Source organism: Elgaria multicarinata, chromosome 7 (genome assembly GCF_023053635.1).
Source record: "Elgaria multicarinata webbii isolate HBS135686 ecotype San Diego chromosome 7, rElgMul1.1.pri, whole genome shotgun sequence".
NCBI classification, from domain to species: Eukaryota; Metazoa; Chordata; class Lepidosauria; order Squamata; family Anguidae; genus Elgaria; species Elgaria multicarinata.
In genome coordinates this window covers 85,057,094-85,083,938 of record NC_086177.1, presented here as the reverse complement: position 1 = coordinate 85,083,938, position 26,845 = coordinate 85,057,094, and the positions used below count along the sequence as shown (strand labels likewise).

The 26,845-nt window shown below is 39.6% G+C and overlaps 1 protein-coding gene across 2 annotated transcripts; it reads right to left on the bottom strand.

Moving 5' to 3' along the window:
• Positions 1-288: 288 nt before the first annotated feature.
• INTS8 (integrator complex subunit 8) lies at positions 289-25,781 on the bottom strand. Of its 2 annotated transcripts, none has more exons than XM_063130959.1 (28): positions 25,762-25,781; positions 24,076-24,264; positions 23,301-23,478; positions 22,777-22,917; positions 22,083-22,154; positions 20,599-20,650; positions 19,307-19,489; positions 18,584-18,691; positions 16,465-16,614; positions 15,591-15,691; positions 13,738-13,879; positions 13,030-13,100; positions 12,015-12,190; positions 9,995-10,128; positions 9,611-9,721; positions 8,185-8,386; positions 7,514-7,635; positions 6,797-6,981; positions 6,097-6,130; positions 5,655-5,711; positions 5,505-5,566; positions 4,247-4,365; positions 3,776-3,879; positions 1,875-1,925; positions 1,614-1,687; positions 1,477-1,541; positions 631-674; positions 289-507 (listed from the first exon to the last, which is right to left on the bottom strand). In XM_063130959.1, the coding sequence occupies exons 2-28, from the start codon at positions 24,203-24,205 to the stop codon at positions 391-393; spliced, it is 2,985 nt and encodes a 994-aa protein (XP_062987029.1). In that variant the 5' UTR covers positions 24,206-24,264; positions 25,762-25,781; the 3' UTR covers positions 289-390. The 2 variants fall into 2 exon arrangements, with proteins under 2 accessions (XP_062987029.1, XP_062987030.1); XM_063130960.1 differs by having other exon boundaries at positions 23,301-23,475.
• Between the last annotated feature and the right edge of the window lie 1,064 nt (positions 25,782-26,845).

Below are 26,845 nucleotides of genomic sequence, written 5' to 3'. Positions count from 1 at the left end.
TCATGTGCTACCTCTTTCTTCATGAGGTGCTACCATATCTTCCACTCAACAAACTGCCAAAAACCAAGGGAAAACAAACAGACTGGAGTAGACTGAAGCCAGGACAGTTTTAACTACCAGAGGGAGCTCTGCTCTGCTCTGCTCATAGTTGTTCACTGTTTGGGCTGTCGCTCTTCATTCCAGCTTGCATCTTTGTAATGCATTGCAAAAGCTAACCTACTTTCTGTATAGTCTTGTAAAAATACAAATGGAATTTAAGTTTTCTAAATAGGAAAATACCACACAGTATGTTTATAAATATGTATTGTAAAAAAAGTCATGAGTTAAATAAAGTATTGGGAGTATCTTGTAGCTGCTGCATTTCAATACCGCTACATTACAAAGAGGGCTTTAAAAGTAAAGTTTTGCCATTGCTTGAAGAAACTTCTTTTTCCGTCTTTGAGCAGCAAGCTGTAGTACTTCTTCTGGATTACTAGAATTCAACTCAGTCTGTCCGATAGCTTTAATCTAAGTGTAAAAAAGCAACATGAGTGCTTATTAATAAGCCAGTTCTGAGATTCACATTTACAACGTTTTGTTCAGATTTAGCAAAGTGGAAGTGTTAAGTTTTTCTCTGAAACAGTAACTTACCGCTATTTGTCTCTTGTCTGTCTCTCCTCGCTTATGATGAAGATCTGAAATACTATTAAGGAAATCTAGAAGTGTACAATAAGCAAGACTTTATATTTAGTCTTCGAGATTAAGATGACTTCTATGCCAATTTTATAGTTTTCAGATTTATCCTTAATTACTTGGATCCTAACTTTTCACTCCCTAAACAGGAGCATTGCGCTTTTTCTGCGAGCATAGCTCTCCAATTCAAGGAATGAAAGGTTAGAATTTAAGCAAATACCTTTGGCACATGGCCATTTTGCAGACAATGTTGGACTTACCTGTATGCCAGATATATATATCCATTACATTACACTGAAGAACAGTAATCAGTTAATAGGTCAGTGTGGAGAAATATACTTAACCTTTGATTTTCCTACCATAGAGGATTATCCTTGCATGGTTTGCTTTTCCCACTCAACTTCAGTAGGCAGACCTTTGGAAAACAGCCTTGTATATCATCCAGCATAAGAACAGCCCAGATTTTCTTCAGAGTGGACCCATTTACATGTTAATTAACCCATAATTTGCCATGGCACATGTCACCATTTTGAATCTGCAACCTCTGATTGGCCTGCACTAGAACCCACTATTTGCTGTCATATGCAAACCAGGTTGGTATCTAGGGAACTCCTGGTGAGACTTTACATTGTTCTCTTCCCTGCTTTTGTGGTACCTAGCTGAAATACCTCTTGAGAATGCAGCCACTGCTGTCCATCAAACTATTTGGCAGAAATTAAGGATTTAAATAGTATTAAGACACTCTGGTTTTCAAACCAGTCCAGGGTGGTTTTTTTAAAATAAATTAAAAAAATAAAAGGATACATGTCAAATATTCCAAGATGGTAATATCCCAGATGTAGTCATAGTAAGAGTCCATAGCATCATGACTGAAAAAGAAACCTTTAGTTAATTTATGGCAATGTATTATATAGTACGTGAGAATTTAAAAGCTTGTTTACCTGTTTTGCTCCTGAAGTGCTTTAAATGCAGTTTTATAATCTACTTCTCGAAGGAACTGGCATAAAATCGCTACCTGGAGAAAAAGGAAAACTTGCTATTATACAATGAGCTACTTGTACAGCTACCACATATCTGAGGGGCTCTTACTATAGTTTACACTTCAGAGAAATGTATAGGCCTGTGTTCTTACACTAGTAAACGTTTTAGTAGGATTTGAAATACATATAATAGTTAGCAAGCAGCTGGATACATATTCTTACCTGTGTATGGCAATTGAGCAGAGAACAACATTTTATCATTCTTTTTATCACCTAGAGAAAAAGAGATATATTATTTTAAGCAAGCCTACAAATGTATCCAATTACATGAAATCTGCAATACTTGGGCTATTTTACGCTAGAAATATACATTATTTCTAGCTTCTGCCCAAAAACAGCAATAGGGAGCAAATTAACCATCTTTGCTCAATTAAGAATTTATTCATACCACAAGCTTCTGATTTGCCTGGCTCTTTGGCTGCTGAGCTGCCAAGAAGTCTAGAAAAGTTATTTGCATTATATCCAATAAGTTATTCTAGTTAGCTGCTGTTACTGGAACTAAAAGAGGCAAGTCTGTATAAAGATTTGCCTCCTTTACTTGCTGAATATCAAGTCTAGGTTGTGTGTAGTTTCTGCTGGATCCTGGGTATGCCTAAGATGATCCAAGACACTGGTCTACAATGGGTGGAGTAAGGACTGCCCATTCCTCAAATACAGTTCTCTCAAATTAAACCAATCAACATAGAAATCAAGCTAGAGACTGAGAATATTTACTTGCAGATAAACCCAGGTATTCCACAGCAGATGTAGTAGCAATGTCAAATAATTTCAAAACTATTTCTAGAACAGAATGGAGGGCTTGGAATATATTCCGATGTATGGGTGACAGAATACCTGCCCCATGTCTCTTGGCCTAGAGCTGAGCTACAAACCAGTTCATGTTTTTTACTCCTCAGCCAGCCCTTGCTGACACTGACCCAGCTTGCATGTAATGGTGGAAAAATCCTGGGCTAATCCATTCATTCATGATTTGCAGGATTTTATGCCACGTGCAAGCCGCTGCCACTTTGCATCATCAGCATCCAGTTGGCCCAACTGTAGGTTGTTATGTGATGTTTGAACCTGGACACCGGGTTATTTGTGAGTTAAGCCACCCCAGGTTAACTTTGGGTGGTTTAACCCATGAATAATCCATAATGTCTGGATTCACGCATCGTGTAACCCTCCAATTGGGCTGATCGGAGGTTGATTCTGCAAAGAGGAAGCAGCTGGATGGCAGAACATGGCCCAGCAAATCACTGGTTACTTAATTAACCCACGATTTGCTGCTGGTTGTGAACAGGACCAACATAGAACATTCTTGTGAAGCTTAACAGAGGTTCATCTACTAGGTAGATGAACCCATGTTAAACTGGCAGCACATTTCCCTTTTTAGGGAGATGCTGTCAAGAAGAAATAATTGCAAATAGCATGACCTGTTCAGGCAGCAGTGGCAAGCTTGCAGACCACCAATCCGGCCACAGTGTAGGCATTCCTGCCTCCGTGGGGTGGGGGAGAAAACTACACAGCTTCTTTAATTGACAATTTGGCATGTACTCAATTTTTTAAAAACAACTCTACAATATGTGATGTATAGCCTGCCCTGTTTTAAGGGATCCAGCTAGCTAACATACTAATAATTCTACCCTGTTCCTGGGCATTAACAGCCCATTTGAACAGAATACCACTTCCAAAGATATACAGGCTTGGTAAAGTTGCCAGAAGAGAGTTTTAATGTTGGAAAAAAGCCATAAAGAATGCTTTTCTGTGTGCCCTTGCAGACCTGATGTACACAGATGGTGTACTTAATGAGAGCATCCTTGTGAAATCTTAAACAATCCTGGCAGCATTGACTCCATTTTACACAGGGATTGTAGTGCTGGGATAGATGGTGAAAGCTTGGGAGGGAATGATGGATTCAAATGTTCAGTAGGTTTAGGATCTTGAACTTTAACTGATAGGTCTTCTGTATTAAACTTGTGTTAACAAATTCTCAGAATAAGATTCCTGTCTTATGTTTGTAAAGCATAATAGCCCTATAGTTCTGTTTTATTTGTTCACTGGCACATAACAACATAACTCACCTGATCGGTATATACATCAGGTGGTACCATCTTGGTAAAGAAATCTGAGCACACAGCTCCTGCCTGAAGATAGTAGTGAAGGGCAGCCGAGTACTGATTAGTTGCTACATTGGAGACACACACAAACACAAAAGCAATTAATGTTAAGTTCACGCAATAAAGATTTCCCCCTATTCAGTTTCTATCCTGCCCCTTTGAAAGAACTTGGAATAGGTAAAAAATACTCTAAGGGAATGGTCAATCTTCAAAGTTTTACTTGCAGAAAATGCACTCCTGATTAAAGGACAAGAAGAATGAACACTTGCGCTAGTCTGCCTGTTTGCAATTCCAAAAATCTGTTACAAAAGTCTCAAGCTTTGCAATATGCTGGGTTCCAGTAACCTGTCCTCATATCCTGCAGATACAGGAGTATATCTGAAGTCAGGTAGCAACACAACCACAAACGTAACAAAAGAGGTGCATTTGACTTACCAAAATAAATATCTGCTTGAATAATTAACCAGTAGTGATTGTTTGAATTTATAGTCAGTGCATAACTGACAAGCTCTTTGATACTAACAGCTACAGCTTCAAAATCCACAGACTGTAAGCTAAAAAGATAAAAGTTTTATAAAATCAGAAACCATAAATGTAATTAAAACCTGAAGTCATCGTACACTATTTAAATCATTTTTCTGAAGTACTCCCTACTTGGGGATGTTAGGAGTGATCAGCAAGAAAGCAGGAGTGCTAAAACTAGGTTGCAATACTGGCAAAAACCACTTCATTTTTGTCTTATGCCATCTATAGCATGAAAGAAATACAGCAATCTGAAGAGTTTCTGTTTACAGTGGTCTAGCCAAGTAGAAAAGGGCTCTCTGCTTATCTGGAGTACTCTGCTTCATCAGATAGATCTCCTGTTGTTCCTCACTAATATCATCAGCCACATTTTAGGAACTCCCCCACCCCACCGCAGCCCGTTCCATCCATCTACTCAGACTACATCACATAGCCATTCCAACCAAACACATCACTGTGGGATGCACACATATGTTGGACCCAGATTTAAGACAGGTGGTCTTAAACATTAGTGGTATCACCTTATGTAGGAACTATAAACCACTGGTTTAAACCACCCTAGGGAGAATATGGGGCTGCCTAGTAGCATTCCACATATCCCTTTGCCAGCTATCCCTCCTTGCTGATGTATCTAATTCCAAAATGTCTTGTTCTCAAATACAAACCATCTAAGAATAAATGTTAAGGTTTATACTGTACCACTGTTTTGCCCAGCCTGGGGCCCTCCAGACATTTCAGATGTCAACTCCTATCATTCCTAACCATTAGCCATGATGATTGGAGTTGATGGGAGTTGGTCCAAAATAGTTAAAGGTCACCAAATTATGGGGAGACTGCCATACTGCTATCACCCCATGGGTACACTCACATCCCACTAAAAAACAACTCATTCCTCCTTACAGATACACACACTTCCCTCCTTCAGGGGGATGGGGAGGTTTAAACCACCTTTCTGAATACACTGAGGTTGGACCCAATATGCCTCTCTGGTGCCCAGTTGACTGGAGCTGGGAACAGCTGAGGAGCCAGCAAATCTGTGCACTTCTCAGCTGTTTCCACCACTAACCACAAAGGAAGTCTTGAGGTGAGTGACCCAGGATCAAGGAACTATCTGCTTAGATCTGGAGAAACATCTATTTCATGGAGCTTGAACAATAAATCATTTTCTTACTTAGGAATAGATGATGGCCAAATTGAAATATGTTCTGCTGTGATATCATTCACAATGTCTTCCTGGAAGAGGGAAATATATTAAATATGAACTAAGAGGGAAAACAGGCATCAAGGTAAAATATTTATGTAAAGAGAGTACTGCACTGACCCGAACATTATGCAGCTTGACAAATAAGGATAATATTGTCGTCAAAACCAGAGGTTCCTACGGGAATAGTGCAAAAATATGAAAGATTACATAAAACAACGCTTGATTTCAGTGTCAATGAAATTAATTTTTCTAGACATACTTTCACTGTGCTCACACAAACTTAAACTTGTCCTGTATTCACAAAGTGTTAGGTTATTGACTGATAATAATGCTCTGAAAGACATGCAATATTCTTATCTGCTTCACAGTTTATTAAGGCCTCTTTCACTACCATGTCTGTTAATGAAGTTTAAAAGCGACACTGACTATTATTATGTTCACTTTAAAAATTGCTCTCTTCCTAAATATTCTTAACATTGAAAATATGATACACTGAAAACATGATACAATAGGAACAGTGATTTTTAATGCATTTCAAAAACTTTAGCTGCAAACTCACCCGTAACTTTTTGACAAAAGAGAGCAGTTCACTCCTAAATAAGAGAAGAATTTGTTTAGAGTACTGATTATTAATTTACTGGTAACATTTATACCATTGCTCTCTGTGCCTGGAGAGATGAGGCAATGTACAAGTTTTTAAACTCAAATATTTAATCCAGGATATGTGGGGACGGATGGTTAATAAATAATTTAATTAACCCAGAAACATCCAATTTCTGGCAGTTTCATAATATGTGAACTTGAAACTCTGGGTTGTTTATCAGTTAAACCACTCAGAATTAAAGTAAAAACAAGCTAAAGACAAACCATGAGTTAACTCTGGATTGTTTACCCACTAGATTACCAGAGTTTCTGGATCTGGACATCACAAAACAACAAAGGAATGGGCCAATGAAATTGAAAGTGGAAATGATGACCCCACAGGAGGCAGTATGCCCATTGCTTTGCTTGTCCTCAGCAAGCCCAGAAATTACCACTGTGACATACAATTTAGGCCTATAACTTTCAATCAACTTTTCCTTTTTTTAAGGAATTACTTTTACATCCCAAAATTCTTATGTAATAATTAGCAGGAATTTGGACCAAGTTAAGAGTGTAGCAATGTTGTGGCTACTCCAAATGTGGGCTGTAGAGACACTAATGCTTATGGTTGTTTATTTTGGCTTTAAGTGGTCATATAACAAACTACAGCGACTTACCTGTACATAATGCCTAAAGTTGACTCTCTCTGCTTTATTAAACTCACTCTGCCATCATTCCCTCGTTTGTGTTGGTTGGAGACACTGCAGATCTGTACAACAACCTCCCAGAGGTCTTTAGCTGCTCGTCTACTTTCTTTTGGTCCAGGAAGATCTTTACACGTGGCTGCCAATAGCTGTCCTAACTAAGCAAAACACACCACTGAGAATATGGAAATGACAGTCTTCTAAGTCCTTCAAGGGATTATGCGTTTTTCTCTCCAGCCATCTAATACCAGGTTTATAACAAGGAAAAGAAAACTTGGCAACAAATTCCTTAACTACAACCCAGGCAGCTACTTCAGGGAACTCCAGACACTTGCACATGCCCAGGGTCCTTTTTTACTCTTTTCTGGAAAGAGCAGTGTTTGCTCTTCAAAACAACTAACCACCCCCTCTCCAGACCAACTTTCCAGCAGTTTCGGAGTATATGTGGTTTTTATAAGATTCAGCTGTAAAAGCAAGTATGAATAGCACCTGTAAAGATTATCAGGGAACATTTACTTATAAATACAAATGTTTCACTGACCAAATGAGAGGGACAGAAATCAAAGTATCCAAAGAAATACAGACGACAGAAGAAAAAATCCATAATGGCGTGCATTTGAACAGCACAAATAAGTGTGAAATACAGTTCAAAATTTGCAAATTTCATATGTATTCTGAAACATGCCTTACCTTCACATAAGGATTGGCCTGAACCAAAGGGAGAGGAACCTGCATTGTTAAGTACTCATTCTCCCGCCAATTTAACAAAACGGCAACACACTCCTCCGCTACAACTTGCCGAAGAGGAATATCTAAAAAATTTTTTAAAGAGGAACTGAGAAGTTATTTTGGTGCACACAGACACACAAGAATTAGGGCAGACTTCAGGTTTGTGAGATCTACTTTTTAACTAGAACCCCGAGGTTCACCAATCAGAGCAAGCAGTGTCAGCTCCAAGTAACATAGCACTAAAATTGGCTAACAGAGCTGCACAAACACCTGGTCAAAGAGCTACTTTACAGGTGAGGGATGAGGCTGGGAAATAAGCAATCAACACAAGACATGGAAGAGAATTATTTTATTTTAGGGTTTTTTATTTGCTATTATTAAACTATTGGGAGGTAAATCCTTGCCACACTACAGCAGATCACCCAGTCAGCTACCAATAGATCCAAATCTACCTTCTGCTGGCCTTCAATTTGGGGTAAAAAATCAATCTGGTAACATTCACAATTGTGTAAGTTATCTCCTGTCTCATACCAAATTTCACAAGGATCCTAATCCATTATCATGACTAAGAACCTATGACGTTTGCTAATGGAACAGAAATCTTGCCAAATATTTAAGCCAAGCATTCTTACCAGGCACCCTCATTTCTAAGTACCCTCGAACTCTGCTGATCAGGTCAGAGGGAGGGCGTTCTCCTGAAAGCCCTGCTCCTGCTTCGTGGGTATAAATGTCCAGAAGTAGCATCTCATTCAGCATGACTTGACGCAGCTTTGGAGAAAACTCTGTCACAAGTTCAAGGCAAGCAGCAAAGAGCTGTTTCGCATGGATAAAATCCTGTAATAAAAGTTAATGTGAGGAGTTTGTCTAGTTTCTAGTTACAGTTACAAACATGAATTTAAAAACAAACAACTGTATTAATGAACGGCAGCCTTGCCCAACCTGGTACCCTCCAGATTATGATTATTTATTTATTTATTTATATAGCACCATCAGTGTACATGATGCTGTACAGAGTAAAACAATAATTACAACTCTCATCAAACCTAGATGACTGGTGATGACAGGAGTTGTAGACTAACACATCTGGAGGGCACCAGGTTGGGTAAAGCTGGTGTAGTACAAGAAAAAGACAGAGTCCCGTGGAACATTAAGACAAGCACATTTACTCTATGCAAGCTCATCCCTTAATAGATTTGATAGACACTAGGGACTACTGCTGCCCCTACCCAAAGAGAAAGATGATTAAACTCTATGCTCATCCTTTTAGCTGCAGCTGAGAGGGTCAGCACAAAAGTACATTTCTCCCACCGGTGGACATCCCTCTGCCCCGGCATGTTAATCTGCACATCTGGCTCGCTATCTCCATTCTGTTTTAAAGGACCAGAAGTCTTTAAGGCGAAAGGAACACAAAGCAAATCAGGCACACAGCCTAAAAGGGCAAGTCACATTTCTTTCTCACATAGCAGATAAAAGCTGGTGGCAGCACTTTTTCACCTATGTGGGCAGTTCAAATATGCCTCCAGATGTGTTAGACTACAACTCCCATCATCACCATCCCCAATCAGCTTGCCCATTGCACTAAATACATTAGATATCACATTGAGTAAGAGACTCTGGGAAACAGGCAAGTGGTACTGGCTTAAAAATAAATGTATTTAATATCCAGTTCAGCAGTCAGTCCTAGATTTGTGTGTGCACATATGTACAAATATACATACCTGTGTATGTACAATTTATTATTTATTGGAAGTAATTTTATTCTGCTTCTTCAGCCAAAAAGGCTCCCAGAGTGGCTTACATATAATCAATTAAACAAGACAGTCTCTGCCCACAGGCTTACAATCTAAAAAGACACGACAAAACAAGGAACAGGGGATGGGAAGGGACCATATACGGACTTACACACAGACACACCCACAGAATATTCTTGCAGAATAGATCATAACACTTGAAAAAAAATGTTACTAAACCACTGTATATTAGGAAATTATTTATATTTGTTGCATCCAAGAATGCCAATAAGCAACATTTACAGAAGATAGATAAGGGTTTCCTCACCTTGATTGTACTGCAATGTAGCCCTTTGGCCATTAGGATGTAGACCAAATCTCTTGTCAAACTATCTTTAATTCCTAGGATAACGTTGCCATAAACATTTGGTACTTCCCACTAAAAGAATAAAAATATACTAGTCACTAATTGTAATATATTCCACATTTAAATAGTTATGTGCCATCAAGTTGGCTTCGACTTATTGCAACCCTATGAATCAGCAACCTCCATTTACTTCTATTGTTAACCACCCTATTCATATTTTGTAACTTTATGTCTGTATCTTCAATCCATTTCTTCTTTGGTCTTCCTCTTTTCCTTCTACCTTCTGTTTTTCCCTGCATTATTGTGAGAGTTTTGGATTCATTTTTTAGTGGAAAATAAAAATACCTTGTTAGATACTGTCCAGAACTGGCGTTCTGATGTCATGCCGTGCAACTCAATTAAAATCTGTCGGATTCTCCAGGGATCCACTGATAATATAAGTTGGTGCTCCAGCTGACCAATATTCACACTTGCTGAGGCTGGAAGAAAAATGATCACACTGGTCAGTGAGCAATTTACATATGGGTCCTTCTAAAACTGTAACAATAACTAATCAGAGACAATGGACAAGGGAAAAATTAGAGAAGAGGGGATAAGCCAAAGATGTTTTTATCTTAGCAAAATAAAAGAATTCTAATAATGCCAAGTATCACATAAAACTTTGAAGGTTCATTACTAGTTGCAGGAAGGGGGGGCAAAAACAGTCAGTCACTACTATACACCAGAGGTTCTGAACCCTTTTGGACCCGTGAGCACGTTTGGAAATTTGAGAAACTGCTGTGGGCACCATCACAAAATGGTTCCCATGGAAAGTGTGGCTAGTCACATAATGGCTGCTGTGGGGGGCTGGCTAGTCAAAAGAAGTGGGGGGGGAGAAATAGCTAGGCTAGAGGCTGGGATGGAAGGGGGGAATGGAAAAAGTTGCTTCCAGGCCCAGCCAATCTTCTTCTGTCCATTCAAACCTTTTCCCTTTGTTCCCCCTCGCCACTCCCAGCCTCTAGCCTCGCTATTTCTCTCCCTTCCTAGCCCCTAGCCTGGGTCTTTCCCTCCCACGTATCTTTAACTTGCTGTTTCTTTCCACCACCAGTCTCTACCCTATTTCTCTCCCCGACCTGTTTACCACCACAGTTTCTCCCCCTTCCTAGCCTCGCTTTCCCTCTCCCCTCTTTACCTTTGCTTTGCTTTCTGTTCCTGTCTGCGGTTCAGGAACAGGAAGGAGAGCTAGGCACATGAATGATTTTTCAATTTTTATTAAAAAGACATTCTGAAGGGAACAGGGAGTGAGGAGCTTTGTGGGGCACCATTGGAGTTTCCCGCAAGCCCCTATGTACCCCTGTTGTACATAGACACCAGAAATCATCACAGCCCTCTTGATACATTAGGTTTGGGCTTCCCACAAGGGTTATATCTGCTACACTTACTACATTGTTTTGTCATCCTTTTCAGAACAGCATAAGTCAAATTTCTACACCATGGCTTGACAAACAGTCCCAGAGAAGTTCACCAAGAGGGCATGGCGGCAACATTCCATTGTTTCTGATCATCTCCAAGAGCAGTCTTCCCAAACATGGCGTCTACTGGTCATGGTGGTTGGGGTTGATGGGAGTTTTAGGACAACATACCCAGAGGACAACAGTTGGAGAAGGCTGTCCAAGAGGATGCCTCCCTCCTGCTCCGAAGTCTCCAAACTAACTCCCAAGTAAAGATGGATCATCACAATTGCAGCTGGAAAGACGTCCTCTGCCCCCACCCACAAGTCGAAGAGAACTTGATCGATCTGTTCACTAGCCCTCCTGATGGTAACTGGGAAGACCAGCACAAAGATTGCTTTCCATCTCCCACAGGCATCTCACGCTGCCACCTTGACAGGCTGCATGCTTGATTGTATGAGTCTCCTTTCTGCTCTAAAGTGTCAGTAGCCCTCAAGCCAAAAGGCAGAGAGCCACATTCATAACCTCAAATGGTAGTGACGTATTGCAGCTCTCCCTCTCTCAAGTCATCAGTGCAGCTAGCAGCAACACTTCTACATTTGCAGGTTGGCTGTTCTGCTCAGGTGCTTGCCTGGGAGACAACTGCTACTCACCCCAGTAAAGCAGGTTAAGTATTAAACTACATGCCAGTGAATATCCCAGACTGAGCTGTAATCCCCAGTTTCTAGTAGCCAGAGAAGGAGGGGCATACCTTTAGTTATCATGGCTAGTAGGAATGTATAATAACAGTTTGTAAGAACTGCCACATGCATGCTCTATAGGCTGATTACGTCTTCACACAATGCTTACTTATTCCACTGCTGTGATTTTTCTTTAAAAATAAAAACAAAATTCAAAGGTCTGTGAATATTTTAAGATAAGTGGGAGAAAATAACCTGGAATATCGTAGAATGAAGTTATAGGCTTAGTGCCTAGGTTGACTCGAGGTGACCTTTTCCTCATTTGATCAATGAGAAGCTTTCGTTCATCATCTTTTAGTAATGCTATGAAGAGTTCATGGGAGGAAATCATGAAGACAAGCTGGAGATCTTCCAAACCCAAACACAGATTCCTGCATAAAAATCAAAGGTCAACACATTAAGCAAATATTTGCCTTTGTTGGGGCAGTTTTTTGTAGTCATGACATTTGGAAAATGCATTTAAAGCAGGGGAGGGGAAGCTCTGGCCCATAGGCCTAATTTGGCTCGTAGAGCCTCCCTGGATTCTTCGGTCTGTGACTGGAAATAACGGTATGGATACTCCTGCTGCTATCTCCAATCACAGACTGGAGATAACAGTGGGGGATGTGAGCAAAGCGTCACTTGCTGAGATGGTGAGTGGAATGTTCCTCCAACCAGTGGCTCAGTCGCAGTGGCGTTGATGCACCTTCCACATCTTAAAGATTAAACAAGGGTTTATCTACCAGCTGCTGCACTTACAATGAATCACATCAGGTGTCTAAGGGATTCAATGGAGGACAGCTGTTAGGATGCACTGATGGCCACACTGGTCTCTTGCGCAGTGTAGGCTAAAGCAATTAGAAAGCCTTAGCTAACTTTTGAGACATAAAACTAGAGCAGACCATTACAATGAACATGTTCTGTATTAGGAAATTTAGTTTAAGCTTGGCCATGAATTATGTCAGATGACAGTGATTTCAGCTGCTAACTACCATCTTTCAGAAGAAGTGCAAGTAATGGTCCTAAGAGAGGATGTCCACACTGACTGAAAAGGAGTGGATTGAAGCTTCAGGACTACTTAAATTATATTCTAATAGGCAATTCTCTTTTCCATGATGCCAGTGATATCTCATGACCTGACCTAATAAGCACTATCTACACTCCTTAAAACTGAAAATCTATAAGTTTTTTTAACAAATAATGCAAGCAGTCCACTGTCACACATACTCACTTCAGAAAATAGGCTATTTTCCTTTTTGAAGATTCAGAAGCACTTTCTACATGTATTGATTTTGAACACACCTGGGAAATTTAAATATTGAATAATTAAGCTGTAGTGGAAAATTCAGCATACTTTTGTAACAAAACACACACACATTCAATTTTGTGGAGTTAACAATTTTTTTGTATATTGATTATAGCAACTATCGTAATTCAGCTGCCCCTTCTTTAAAAGAAGCTTTTTATATAGCCTCCCTAGAAAAGTATGACAGTTATGAGTAATAAAAGATTGCATGATCGACAAGGAGAAATTGTAACTGCTCATAGACAGAACCCAGGAGTCACCAGATCATGAGAACAGCACCTCCAAGCAAGGGCAACACTTTCAGTTTTAATATTAGTAAAAACTGTTATTTGAAAGACATTCATTTGTTGAAGAGAAACAGAGGGAAGGTAATATGACTCCATATGATTTAACTGTACATTTCTCTCATCATGAGGAGTTTCATTTCCTAACTAGCTGTAAACTTTCTGAAGTAGCTAGTGCTTATGAGTGATTGCCTTATAATTCTGACCAATAATTAGCAGTAAACATGCATCAATTAAAAAGTCACCTGGTAGCATGCTTGAACAGGTAAGTTGTATGAAGGAAATACATTAAAAGGCAGCTTGAAAACAGTTTAAGTGGTTATATTTAAAACTGGGGACAATTCCTTACCTCAAGAAGAAAGTCTATTTTTTCTTTGGTGGGTCTAAGAAACAACTGGTTAAACTGGACACCAACTGGTCGGCCCTGCATAACATCACAAACACTGTTGCATGCACACACCTTGAAACATATTTCATCCAGCACACCTTCCCTACATAAAAATAAAAACAGCTTTAAATAGCATTGCTAGAAAGAGAAAAAGAGAAAAGACAAATATAAGGTAGGTCTTTATACTCCACAATACCAATTAACCATAAATGTAATAAATAAATGAACCATATTGTTGCCACCATGTAGGATGGAGAAGGTCCATCAAGTTCATGAAAATCCTAGTAATATTGTTGAAAAAGTGAGCCAGATGCTAGCCTCTTGGTTGCGGACATACGCTTATCTGCTGCACGTTTTGAGATTAGAAGCCATATGAAAAGGCTTCCAGTGACCAAAGTAATCACTTTGTCTCCCTACAAATCCCATGACCCTATCTTACATCCATTGATATCACGTTTATATAAACCCTCACTGCCGAATAGGATTCAGAACATATATTAATAAATCAATTCTTCAGCACTTTCAGTGAATGAAACTGCTTCACAATTATAAACCTAGTTCAAGACACTGTTTTGAACAGTTACTACTTTTGTGGACACTGAATTTCCATGTTTTCAGGTTTGGAATTTAGGTTTTAAAAGTATAATAAGCTATCTTCCTGCATTTGCACTGCTTATTGCATGTTTTCAACTGCACTGCTAAAAATCAATTCTGAAAATGTTTGCATCTCCTCTTGCTTTCATTGACTCGATTTGATTGCACAAATGGGACTATTGCAGAAAATGGACTGCTTACTTCCTTAAGTCCAGAGATATATTGGAATATCTTGAAGCAACTGATCTACCCAACTTCTTTTAGCCATTATATAATGCTAATTTATCATCAGGGGAGATGGCAAAGGTAATGAATGCTGCATGGGTGAGGCTATACACACACGCACACTCTAAAACCTGACAGTCAGAATTTATTCATTTTAAAGGAGAAACTCTTCCAAGTATGTTAAAGTAAATGCCTCAAAGTTGGTGAATGTGAACATTAAGATGTGAATACTGATAATCACAGTCAAATTTCTGTGAATGTCCAAAAACTCAGAGATACATCAGGCAATGCTGACCACTGCCTAAATAATCAGTGATCAGGAATTCACAAAATCCATTTGATATTGTCAGCATTCACATCTGAATGTTCAGTCACCACATTTTGGACATTTATTGTAATATATACACTGAATTATACATGACCAGCAAGCATGACTTTCTCCCCTCTCCCCTCTTCCAAAATCTGCTCTAGAAGGGCCAACTCTCCAGAGCAGCTGTTAAGGGTACACGGCGGAGGCAGGGGGAGACAGAATCACACATATGCACACAGCCATTCTGGTGACAGATGCTGTTCTGTTGGCATAACCTAACTGGATTCCACCCTGTGGAATTTTATTTTATACAGTGTTACTGACAAACTACTTTGAAGTGCATGGCCCAGGCATAAAAACTGAATGTATACTATCTAGCCTTGTGCTGAACTGAGAACATTTGTTTTTCATACCACAGGAGTCTTGGTGACCTGGCACTTGGAATTATTCCATTCTTACTTGAAAAGCTATTATAACGAAGAGCAAATATTTCAAAACTTTAGAATAATGTGCACTACATGGTATTCAGGCAAAGTCATCATCAGGTTCTGTACAAATGACCATTTGATCAAAAAGCCCAAAGGAAGGTTCTGTACAGAAATCCATACATTCTGCCTAGCTTTAACTATAAAGTAATAAATATCATATGCTCCTGAAAGATTCTGTCAATCAAGTGATGTCTCACCCTTGTTGAGCTTTCTGGGAGAGCTCCCTTAGCACTGATTGTCTGAACTGAACAGGTAAAGTGGGTGTTTGGTTATCTTCAAGAAAAATCTTCACTAGTTCCTAGAATACAAATAGAGAAGAGATAACATTTTTATGACAACATGGATAAAAGGGCCCTTATATCAGCTTTAAAATTGTGATGCAGTACCCAGAGTGTTGAGCTTGAATATGGGAGCCAGAGGTTAACATCCCTCCTCAGTCATGCAGCTTATTAGGTGGCCTTGGACAAGTCACTATCTTTCTACCTAACCAACCTCACAGGGTTATTGTGAGGTTAAATCACCGCTCTAAGCTTCTTGCAAAAGGATAGGATACAATTTTAACAAATAATAAAGAGAAACTAACCTTTTAAGTGGTCAATAAAAGCAATAAGTAAACCAGTAATGTGAAACCATAGTTTAGGGTTATGTCCAAACAAGCTCAATCTGTCTTCTTTTAAGAACTTAGGTAAGTGGTAAAAGATCTTACTAGAAAGATGTCAAATTTTCTGATCAATAAAACAAGTGTAAGAATGGAGATGAAAATGCCTAAAAGATCCCCAGGAATTCTGACTACCAAAGCATTTTATTTACTGGAAAACTATACCACAAAGCATATGCCACAAGACAATTTTACATTTCAAATTCAACATAGCTTTTTATGATATACAGATCAAGATAACTTTATTAAACTAAATAAAAACCCAATATACAGCAGACGACTTCAAATAGTAACATAGGGAAGTTTCAACTTCAAGCAGCAATATATATTTGAGTGAAAAGTAAATAATAGAGGTGATCTAATGACCAACTAATGTTACCGCATGGGCATTGCATGCCTTGCAAGTAGTTTACCTGATAATTGCCAGATCGTAGGCAGCTATGGATTTGACTGTAAGGAGTTGATGGTTGTGAGTTATTGTCAGAAGGTGCAAGAACTCCGCATGCTTGACAGTAACCAACTAACCTCTTTTCATCTATGATGCAATGAAGTGATGAGCCAATCTGTAAGATAACAATATATCAAATTTGTTCAATGCATCAGTGATTTTAAATAAATACCTTCAAAAGAGATATTTAGTTACTTTTACTTCAAATTGGACTCAGTTCCTAAATTAGTATATATAAACACAGCCTTTCCCCAACCTGGCGCCCTTCAGATGTTTTAGACTACTATCATCATCAGCCCCAGCCAGCATGGCCAATCATCAGGAATGGTGGGAGTTGTAGTCCAAAACATTTGAAGGGAACATTATAATTTAACCTAGGATCATTATATATTATTATGGACTCAAACTTGATAAAGGATCAAATAAATACAGATAGCTCACTGGATTTATCTGGGTAATGGATTAATAATCATGTTATCCCTTTTTTGTGAAACTGATGAATAAATGCAGGTAATAAAATATTTGTATTGTTTGGGTGTCTCACAATATGCAATGCGTTCACTACATATGGCTGTATTGAACCCTCACTTCGTAGTTGCAACGTTAACATGTATGACCTTTCAATTAGAAATGTTGAAAAAATAGAGCACACTGGGTTTATTTTAAGTTATTTCAATCTTTCTATAAGGATTTATATACAATTTAGGCTCTGATTTAACACACACACTTCAAAGGAAGTAAATGCCAGTGGACACAGTAACTGGGTTGGATGACACACTGCAGTACATTGTGGATTATTTAACCCACAATAAACTGCAGTACCTGTGGGCACCATCCCTTTACTCAGGGGATGTCCTGACATGCAAACTTGGCAAGCATGGATTAAACAACCCTTGCATAACCCTAAAAGAGGATACACACTCATTGGGTTAGCATGACATGACAACCTCCAAGCATAGGTTGGAGGTTGTCAAAATGGCGGCCACCCTCCCCCCCGCATATGCCACAGCCTCACTGTGGGTTAAAGAACCCACAGCAGGCTGTCATGTCATGTGAACAGTCCCACTGGGACTTAATTCTGAGTAAGCATGTGTAGAGATGTGAAGGGTGGAAAAAACCCAGAAACATTTGGAAAAAACACGTTTTCTTTTCTTCGTTTTTTTCCAAAGGCTTCCCCCCCCCCCGAAAAATTAAAAAGAAAAAGAAAAATGGATTATGGAATGTTTTATTTTAGCATGATGAATAAAATGTTTAAGACAAGGTGTTCAGATATTTACTTCTCCAAGTGATTTCTAAAAACTATGTACAGTATCAGATTATCACAATTTCTGTGCAGTGAGGACAAGCAAGTCCTAGGTTGCAAACTGAGACTACAACTCTCAAATGCAAGAGCAAGATGCATTTCTGCCTCTAGGGGGCACTGCAACTGAAGCAGAGGCTGAAACTGATAGTGATAGCTCAGGAAATGAGTCTGATTAAATTTCATACAAATTCATTGAGTCTTGGTTCCCCCCTTTTCTCAGTTCTTTTTATGGGAATGGGTGCTTTATGTGGCTTGAGACCGTAAAGGACTAGCGGAGACAAATAATTTTCTTTGTTACTAATGTTGATGGTTTCTTCTCTCTGTGTGTGTTTTAATTGTTTTTTCCCTGCTCCTCATAAACTGGCAAAACCAAAGAGGTTCCTTACAGTTCAGGAGCTTGTAGCTCCATTTGTTACAAAAAAAAGTAAAGATTAAAAAAAAAAATTCAGTTTGTAATAATCACTTGAATACACTGTACTTATAATAAACTGATTGTGTTATTTTTATGCCAAACCAACTTGTACATAATTACATTTTATATTCCTAAAGTAACAAAGTGACTTTCAATCTGTAAAAAGTGATAATATTGCATTTTTTTCAATTTTTCTGAAAATTTGTTTTTTTGTTTCAAACTCCCCCAGAAAAAAAATTGTTTTTTTCTATGGCTTCAAAATTTCCAGAAATTTTACATCTCTAAGCATGCACAGGATTGCATTGCATGAATGTGAAGTAATTGATTACATTGGTATAAACCAGAATAAGTTATCATAAAACTACCCACCTTGGAAATCAGTTCTTTGGTTCTAAAAAATTTATCTCTGGCTTTTCCATACAGATCAGAGTTTGTGGAACCTTGCTGAAAGTAGATGGCCCCTAAATCATAACAGACCTGAAACAAACAAGGTTAAAATTATGGTAGAACATTTATGTGTCTATCACAATCTTTAAAACACAAGAAAAGGTTGAAGGAAGATTAACTATGCTTATAGACATGAAAACTCTGCGGCGTCATTCTTGTTCAAGGAAATATTTTATTTATATTTTTATTTTACCAAATTTATATCCTTTTTTTTTCATCTTGCAAGGATCCCAAGGGGCTCACATAGCCTTCCTCCTTTCCATTTTCTCCTTACAACAACCTTGTGAGGCAAGTTAGGCTGAGAGTCAGTGACAGGCCCAAAGTCACTCAGTGGGGACTAGAATCCAGATCTCCTGAGTTCCAGGGCCAGACTAACCACTACATCACATTGGCTACACAATTCTTTCCCCTATATTTCTACCAGTTTGGAAATAATTAAATAATTAAGTACACTGAACTTTAGCAATAACTGGAAACGGGGGAAATGTGAGACTGCCTACACATGTAGCTCAGAAGCCAAAGGTCAACTACGATAGCTTTGAATATGGAATGTCAAAGGAAAGTTCAGGCAGCATGAAGCACATACCATGAAACTACTACATCATTCTATAGTAGCTATATTTTCAGTCAAAGCATCTGGCATACCTGGCACTGCATTTCATCAGCACTGATATTGAATCCAGCTGTAGAACTCTCTGTTTCTCCGTTAACCATACCAGGTTCCATTGCAAGCAAATCTAGAGTCCTTATTGTGTGAATGTAAAGATCTTTATTTAATTGGAGTGCTCCTTCTAGCACCAGAATGGAATCGGCAGCCTGCTCTTTTAGCTGTAACAACCCAAAGAAACGTATATATTCCATTATTTACTCTCAACACTTCCAATTTTAGAATATATAAGAGAAAGCTCTCCTTTCCTCCACTCCAGTATAAGCAGCATATAATCAGCATCCACACTAATCAGCTTCCACAACCATCCTCACCCTCTTGAAAAGTTACAAAAGTATTTTATCCTCAAGCAATCACCATTCAACTTGCTTCAAGTTCAGGGTTGTTTGGACATTGAAAGAATAAGTCAGGATGTTGAAGTTAGATGAGAAGGAAAACACACGATTAAGTGTTAATTCCTTCTTTTGTTCCCATAAATGTCTTCCTGAACCAGTAAGTTAATTTAAAGCTAGACAGATCAATAACTATTGTGTCGTTTTCCAGTATGTATTGCTGTATTATTAACAGTGTTTTCCACTTCCACGTTTGTGGATTGTGCATTAGTATTCTATAGGGTTCATTAAAGTATTGATATTTTCACAGCCCCCTTCTTTTATATGTATTGTGGTTCATTCAATGAACCATTAAGACGCTGTTTCTTTAAGGAATTCTCCACATCACAGGCACGCACCTTTCTGGGGGATCCACTCCTACTTATGTCAATTTCAAATTAGCCAGTCAGCCACATAAAAAAGTACACAGGACCTTGATCATTTACAAAGACTCACATCCCTCATACACGCCCTGCAGCTTGAACCATTCCTACCAGTGCTAACCTGTGCAAAACTATTTTATCCTTTCTCATGCTGCTTTCACTTGCCCACAGGAAGGAGTGTATAAAATAGAAACTTTCCCTCCCAAGACTGACCAAAGAGGCAATGACTGAAAGAACTGCACAGTTTTGCGATATCATGAGAAATAAATCAAGTAAGTAATTTGGTCTTTCTGCCTGGGCTTTAGTGGCCTAGTTCCTTGCACCATAATTCTCCTATTTGAGAAAACCTCCTTGAAGGAACTCCTTGAATCTCATGGAGTAGAGAACAGGCCCAAAATAGGATAGTACCAACTTTCACAGGAAAGTTACATGGAACCATCGACCAAGTTTCCACATTCCTTAGTTTAAAATGAAAATCCACTCATATCCATGTCTAATAAAGAGAAAGGGACTTACCACTTTCAAAATATTATCTGTTACTTCCTTTTCTTGTTGAATCTGATTCATTCTAAACAAAAAGACAAAAGCAATCCTGAACTAACCATTCAAAGTAATACTAGCTGTGGTTATATTTAGACTTCTACAATCTCTTGGATACCTTACAAAGAAAGCAAGTTACTTGTAGGATTTCAAATTCCTTGATTTTTTCTAAAGATTTGAAGAGTGGACAATTGATTCATTTAACAATTTCACAGTATTCTGGATATGAAGTTGACAAATAGGAATTAATTGGGACTTGGGGAAATGTTGAAAGATAAACGGACATTGACAAGTGTCAGCTCAAGGCATAACAAGAGGATGACATTGCCAAGTGAGAGTTATTGACCGTCCATCGGTCCGTTCCCCCCCCCCCCCTTTGTACTTTCTCAGTATTGTTTTTCCCTGGTCCTTTGCTACTGTGCGCAGATTAGCCTACATGTACCCTCACCTTATCAATTTCATGTTACCTATTCCACTTCTGTGCACACTTGACAACAGTAACAAGGACATTGAGAAGGAGAAGCTACATGTAACAGACAGGCAAACCTGCGCTCTTGCATAATTTGGATTGACTGGGTGTGGGGGGATTATAATCCTATTTGTGTACTTTTGAAGGACCAAAAAGTGATTCTTTAAAAAGCTGTGTAAGTCCTTCAAAAAGAGGAAGAGGTCAGAGTGGGGTGGGGGGAGGCAGGGAAGTTTCCCATCCTAGGTAGTGGTTCTACCAAACTGCCATTTCAGCATCAGTGGAGAGGCGGCTATCATTGGCGATGCAAGATGGATGACAAGATTGCAAAAAACAATACGGGCTTTTTTGCCGCTCTTACCAGGTGGCTGTTGCTACTTGTAACAAGCCACACTGTCGAGTTTGGGCTTCATGACAAGCCACCCTGAGAACAAGCCACCCTTCAACATGCCTACTGCAAGCTATGGGTTCTCAGGGTGGCTTGCTTGCACAAAACTACCCATGCCGGGTTAACATGTCATAGTAAGCCACACTGACACAAACAAAGCTCACAGTCCACCATGGCTTACCATGACATGCTAATCCTGTCTATTGGTGAACTATGAGCTGAACAACCCACAGTTAACCCATGGTTTGGATGTCACTTTTTAGATATCACTTTTCAGATATTCAGATATGCAAAATGGAGATGGCACATGCCATTGCAAATCTTGGGTTAATTAACACATGATTTGCTGCTGCTATATTCAAACAACCTCACTCAGTGCAGGAATCTCTCTCTCTTTCTCTTTTTATAAAAGCCCCTTTAGTAGCACAAACATACTTTTCTAAATATATTGTAAACTTTCCATTGATCAAGTAGCCAACATAAATACAAAAACTTAGAATAACATTTGTATACCATCACTGTGCCTCACTGAAAACTGACTCCTGAATTAAGTTGATTTGTTAAGTAAATCATCGGTAAGGGTCTGAAATTGATGCACAAACTTACACATTTAACTGAGGTGGACCAGGTTTCACTTGCTTGACAGGAAAGCTACTTTTGACTATGGTCCTAATAGCCCTATTAAAAGAAAGTCAAAAGATTATCACAGAGTGCTTAATCATTTCAACAGTCTGATCTTAAGGCCACGTTATCCATTGTGGCCTCAAACAAAAAGTTCACGTGACTGCAACTCAAGCAGCACCTGAAGAATGACATAGCCACTGGCCATCTAAAAGTCCTAAAGCCTCTCTGGTTATACAGATGTCATGTACTGTACTGCACATAAGTCTGCCAACTTTCTCATCAGTGCATACACATATTGGCAAGTTAAAGCCAGAGAAGCTCAAACTCAGAAAGGGTAAAAATCTAATTGATTTCAACAGAACCTAAAGTGTGCAGTGGGTAGCAGTCAATGTCTCTCCATATTAAATAATATATCCCTATAACTTTCCTTTATCTTTTATGTAAAACCATACAATAACATTAAAGTTAGGGATCTACATCTACAGTGTTTTATTTATGACAACTCCTGGTTTAAATGGTAAATGAAAATGCTCACCAATGTACACAAATCATTTTTCAATCCCTGAATCTATCTGAACAGGCCAATCTTGCTTATGTATTATAATCAAACTAGGATTTATTTACTTTTAACTCCATATTTGAGCTACAACAACACCCAAAACTTTTAAAGTCTCACCATCTATTGTAGAGCAGTATAGCCATTGCAGTGGTTGGAGGTAAACTGGCAAGGTCCACATCTACATGTTTAGTTCCTGGAGGAACCTTACTAATGCACAGCAGTTCATTCAGTAGCATGTTCAGTACAGGGACCGATAAACTAAAATAGAAGACCAAGGATTGTTGATGTCACACAGATCAGAATACAGTTTTGTTACACAACTCTCTCAAAGAATAAACATGATCCTATAATAGGAGGTGATCAGCAATTATTGTTACATTGATACCTTTTCTTCTATGGCGACATATATCAGGTTTCCCAGGTGCTCTCCCATCCAGGCACTGACCAGACTCAGATCTACTTACCTTCATCAAGGTTGCTGCAAATCAGATTTGCATTAGCTTGTGCTACTCTGATATGGATACTTGAGAGACAACTACAGGTCAATAAAAACCAGAGAACCCACATAAACACTATATCAATTAATACAGTCTATGGCATCATTATATCTTAACAACATGAACTGGGAAATCCACCAATACCTTTTCTCTAGTATATCCAAATCCCACTTTAAATGTGCAGCAACTTTCAGAGCAAGTAATTTTAAAATACGGTTTCTCTTATTATCAGGTGGAGGCTGAACCTGATTCTGTTCATTCACCAAAGGTTTGGAAGCCTGCTCCAAAAACTGGACGATCAGCTGAACTGGTGATGGATCTACTGGGCAAAAGAAACAGGTTTTAAATCTTGTATTCTGGATAAAAATGCCACATTGGAAGAAGGCAACAAATACAAAGCTAGCAGCACCATTTTCAGGATCATGCACAGCTATAACTTTTACTTCAAAGAAAAATGACTTATTTAATATTGATTAAAATTGCAGCTCTGTGCATATATGGTCTTTTCCACATATTACAAGTGACTATTCAACAGGGAGCTGTAGTCCATCATAGCTAAACCTATGATACAAATGCTTACAAATATTTATCATATTCAAGTATAAAGCTATACTTTTAATCTTCCATGTGTCTGTACAAACACACATACACACAACACACACACGGATTGTGTGAATGATCCTTAGGCTAAAACTCCACTGATTTCAGTGGGATTTAAGCAGCTTAACTGTGCACAGAGTTGTAGCCTCATACAACTGAAAGCACCAGACAATCACAACTTTAGTTCCCCGTGGTACAACAACAAAAAAGCCTATACAATTAAGAAGAATCTCAACAACTCCAGCAGAAAACACAGTTAAACTCTCTCAGCCTTTGCAGTCACTAATACAGATAAAGGATAGGTCATGGCATTACTAACCAGGAGAAACTTTTTTCAGATGTTTCTCCAGCAGAGACTCTTCTAACAGGAACTCAAACCAGGAGGTCTGAGGGGGGGTGCATGGTCGGCTAGAGGTGACAGCTTCCCGGTCAGCAGCTTCTGCACTCATCGTCCTTTCTTTCAGTTCCTGTGAGTAATCCGTTGGGTCAATAGCAGCACGATACTCCTCTGATTAAAAAGAAACATGCTTTATACGAGAACAGAACTGCTCCATGGAACATAAAATGTGCCTCATTCTCACTGAATTCCACAACACAATCACAGCAACGTTGGAAAGCAGGTAGATGGAGAAGAGAGAAGCATCTCATATTTAGAAAATTTGGGTTGGATAACATTGCAGCAAACCAAAAGAAGAACCCACAAAACAAATAGAACCTTACATCAAAATCAACAGCACTCCCTCACCCCCGCCAACACATATACACAGTCCTGTGGTACCTTAAAGACTAAGGATTTGACCGTGGCATACACTTTTGTGGATTCATTAAATGCATGCAACCTTATCATCAGTTAGCAGGTACACATGTATATAAGACTAGAGAAAAAGTTTGTAAACCATGAGCTTTGCACAGAAATTTCCTGGCCTTTTAGCCCTATTGTTTTCACTGTTTGCACTAAACCTGTGTCCGTGTGTCGCACAGCCAAGGTTAATAATTCCTGCACCTGAGGAGTGAGCTCCAGTCCACAAATCCCACACAATCAACCTGTTACACTACAAGACACTTCTTTCTTTCTTTTTGCTATTTACAGCCATACACAGCTGCCGCCACTCTGGCATTTGTCAACATTCTTGTGGCACTTGGAAGACCAACACTGCAACACAATATTCCTTAATCAGAATCTCGCCAGCGTCTCTTTTGTACCAGAGTTGGGAAGGCTTCTGGGATGCACTTTCTTATTGCTGCTTTGACTAGAAAAGCAAGATCCACCATTTGGAATCAGGTGCTGATACTGCCCAGGACAACCATTCCCTTTGTAGAATTAGGGGACAGGCTGTCTCTGAACATATGGCTCAGACCAAGACTTGGTTTTCAAAATAACAGATCCTTTCACACAAAAATCTACTCCTGCTTTTCCCCCATCCCAGGTTTCTTTATTTCAGCAGCCTAATTTAGAGGAGAGAACCTTTTTGTTGCTGCTGGGAGCCAAAAGCCCTTGTAGATCTACTGCAAATCTCCAAGAGATCTATCTACCTGTCAAACCCCAACTACTTGTATGTGCCCCAATCAATACCCCTCTCTCTTAGCCAACACCATCCTTTACAACATTAACAGTTAAAACCAAACAAACCCTCAGAGCAACCCCAGACATAGAACACTGCCTTTAACTACTCCCCGTTCCCTCAGCCATGGCGGTTTCTCACTCTCTAAGACATATATACACATGGACATACATACATATGGTAGTATCCAGTGTTAGTCCTAAATAGAGCAGACCTATTGAAATGAATGGGCCAAGTAAGCCTTGACTAGGTCTCATTCATTTCAATGCGTCTACTCTACATAGGACTAACATTGGGTACTAGCCTATGTTCGTCCTATGTAGAGTATTTAAATGAATGGGACAAGTACGCCTTGACTAACTTAAATCTCATTCATTTCAATGGGTCTAGCTACGCAGGACTAACATTGGATACTACCCATTGATATGTGCACGCGCACATACCCACGCATGACCGCGGGGGCCGCTCCATTCCTCTCACCTGCTCTTTACTTCACCCTGCCGCAAACCCCTCGCAGGCACCCTCCTCCCCCCCTCACGCCCACCCACCAACCAACCAAAATGGCGGCCGCCCCCGCCGCCCGGCTCTTTCGCCGCCTCCCTTTGCCTCCGGAAGGGGAGGGGAAAAAGCAGGGCGGGCTTTTGCTCCGCCTCGCTTCCTCAGTTGGTTACTCAAGAGACGGCGGCAGGCCCGGCTTTGACGTGATTCGGTGCTGGCTGGCAGGCAGGTCGCGCTTCTTCAGCGCCTTTTTACCTCAGTGGCAGGACCGGGCGCTATGTCTTGCCCAAGAGCACCCCGAAGGGAGCATGGGGGTTGAAAGCCGGATTAGGGCCTGTGGTAATCTGGTCGGGCTCTCGTGCTTTTCCTAAGTGCGTACGAAACAGAAATCCAACGGGTATTTTCCTTGGTGTAGCGATGTCATGGGTAACAAATATTAACAGTTTATTAATCCTCGGGTAAGGAAACGATCTTATGTCTCTGGGTCTGTGTAGTGGTACATTTTGAAGAGCAGGTGCTCCTCCTGGCAGTCCGCAGCGCCACGTCCCCAAGGAGAAGCCGGAAATTCAGGGAGCTCTGCTGCAGGCCTCCTCTTCGGTTTCTCTTTCAGATGCTAAAACCATTTTACTGGAGGTCACCCATGGTAATGCAGTGTAACAGGTAGAGTTGCTGCTGCTTCTTTGGTAAAGTTACAGATAGCATTTTACAGGGGATAAAATAAAGCACAGTAAATAGTAGAAATATTATATGTGTCAAATTATTCCACAGTATTTGTGAATGGTCAAGGTGCAAAAAGGGAGGGGGGATGTTTGTTTTCCTACCAAAACTGGCGAAGTATCTCAAGCTAGCCCTCAATTCTTGCTTTCATCAGTCTTGTTTTTCTTGTCAATAGCGTTGTGCCCTGGAGAAACTGCTCTGAGCAATTGAAGGCCAGAAATTAGTCAGTGTAAGACTCAAACTAGCAAGCAAAGTAGATCAGCTCCAACTAATGACAGTCTACCTTTCAAGCAGGACTAGATTGGCTATAAA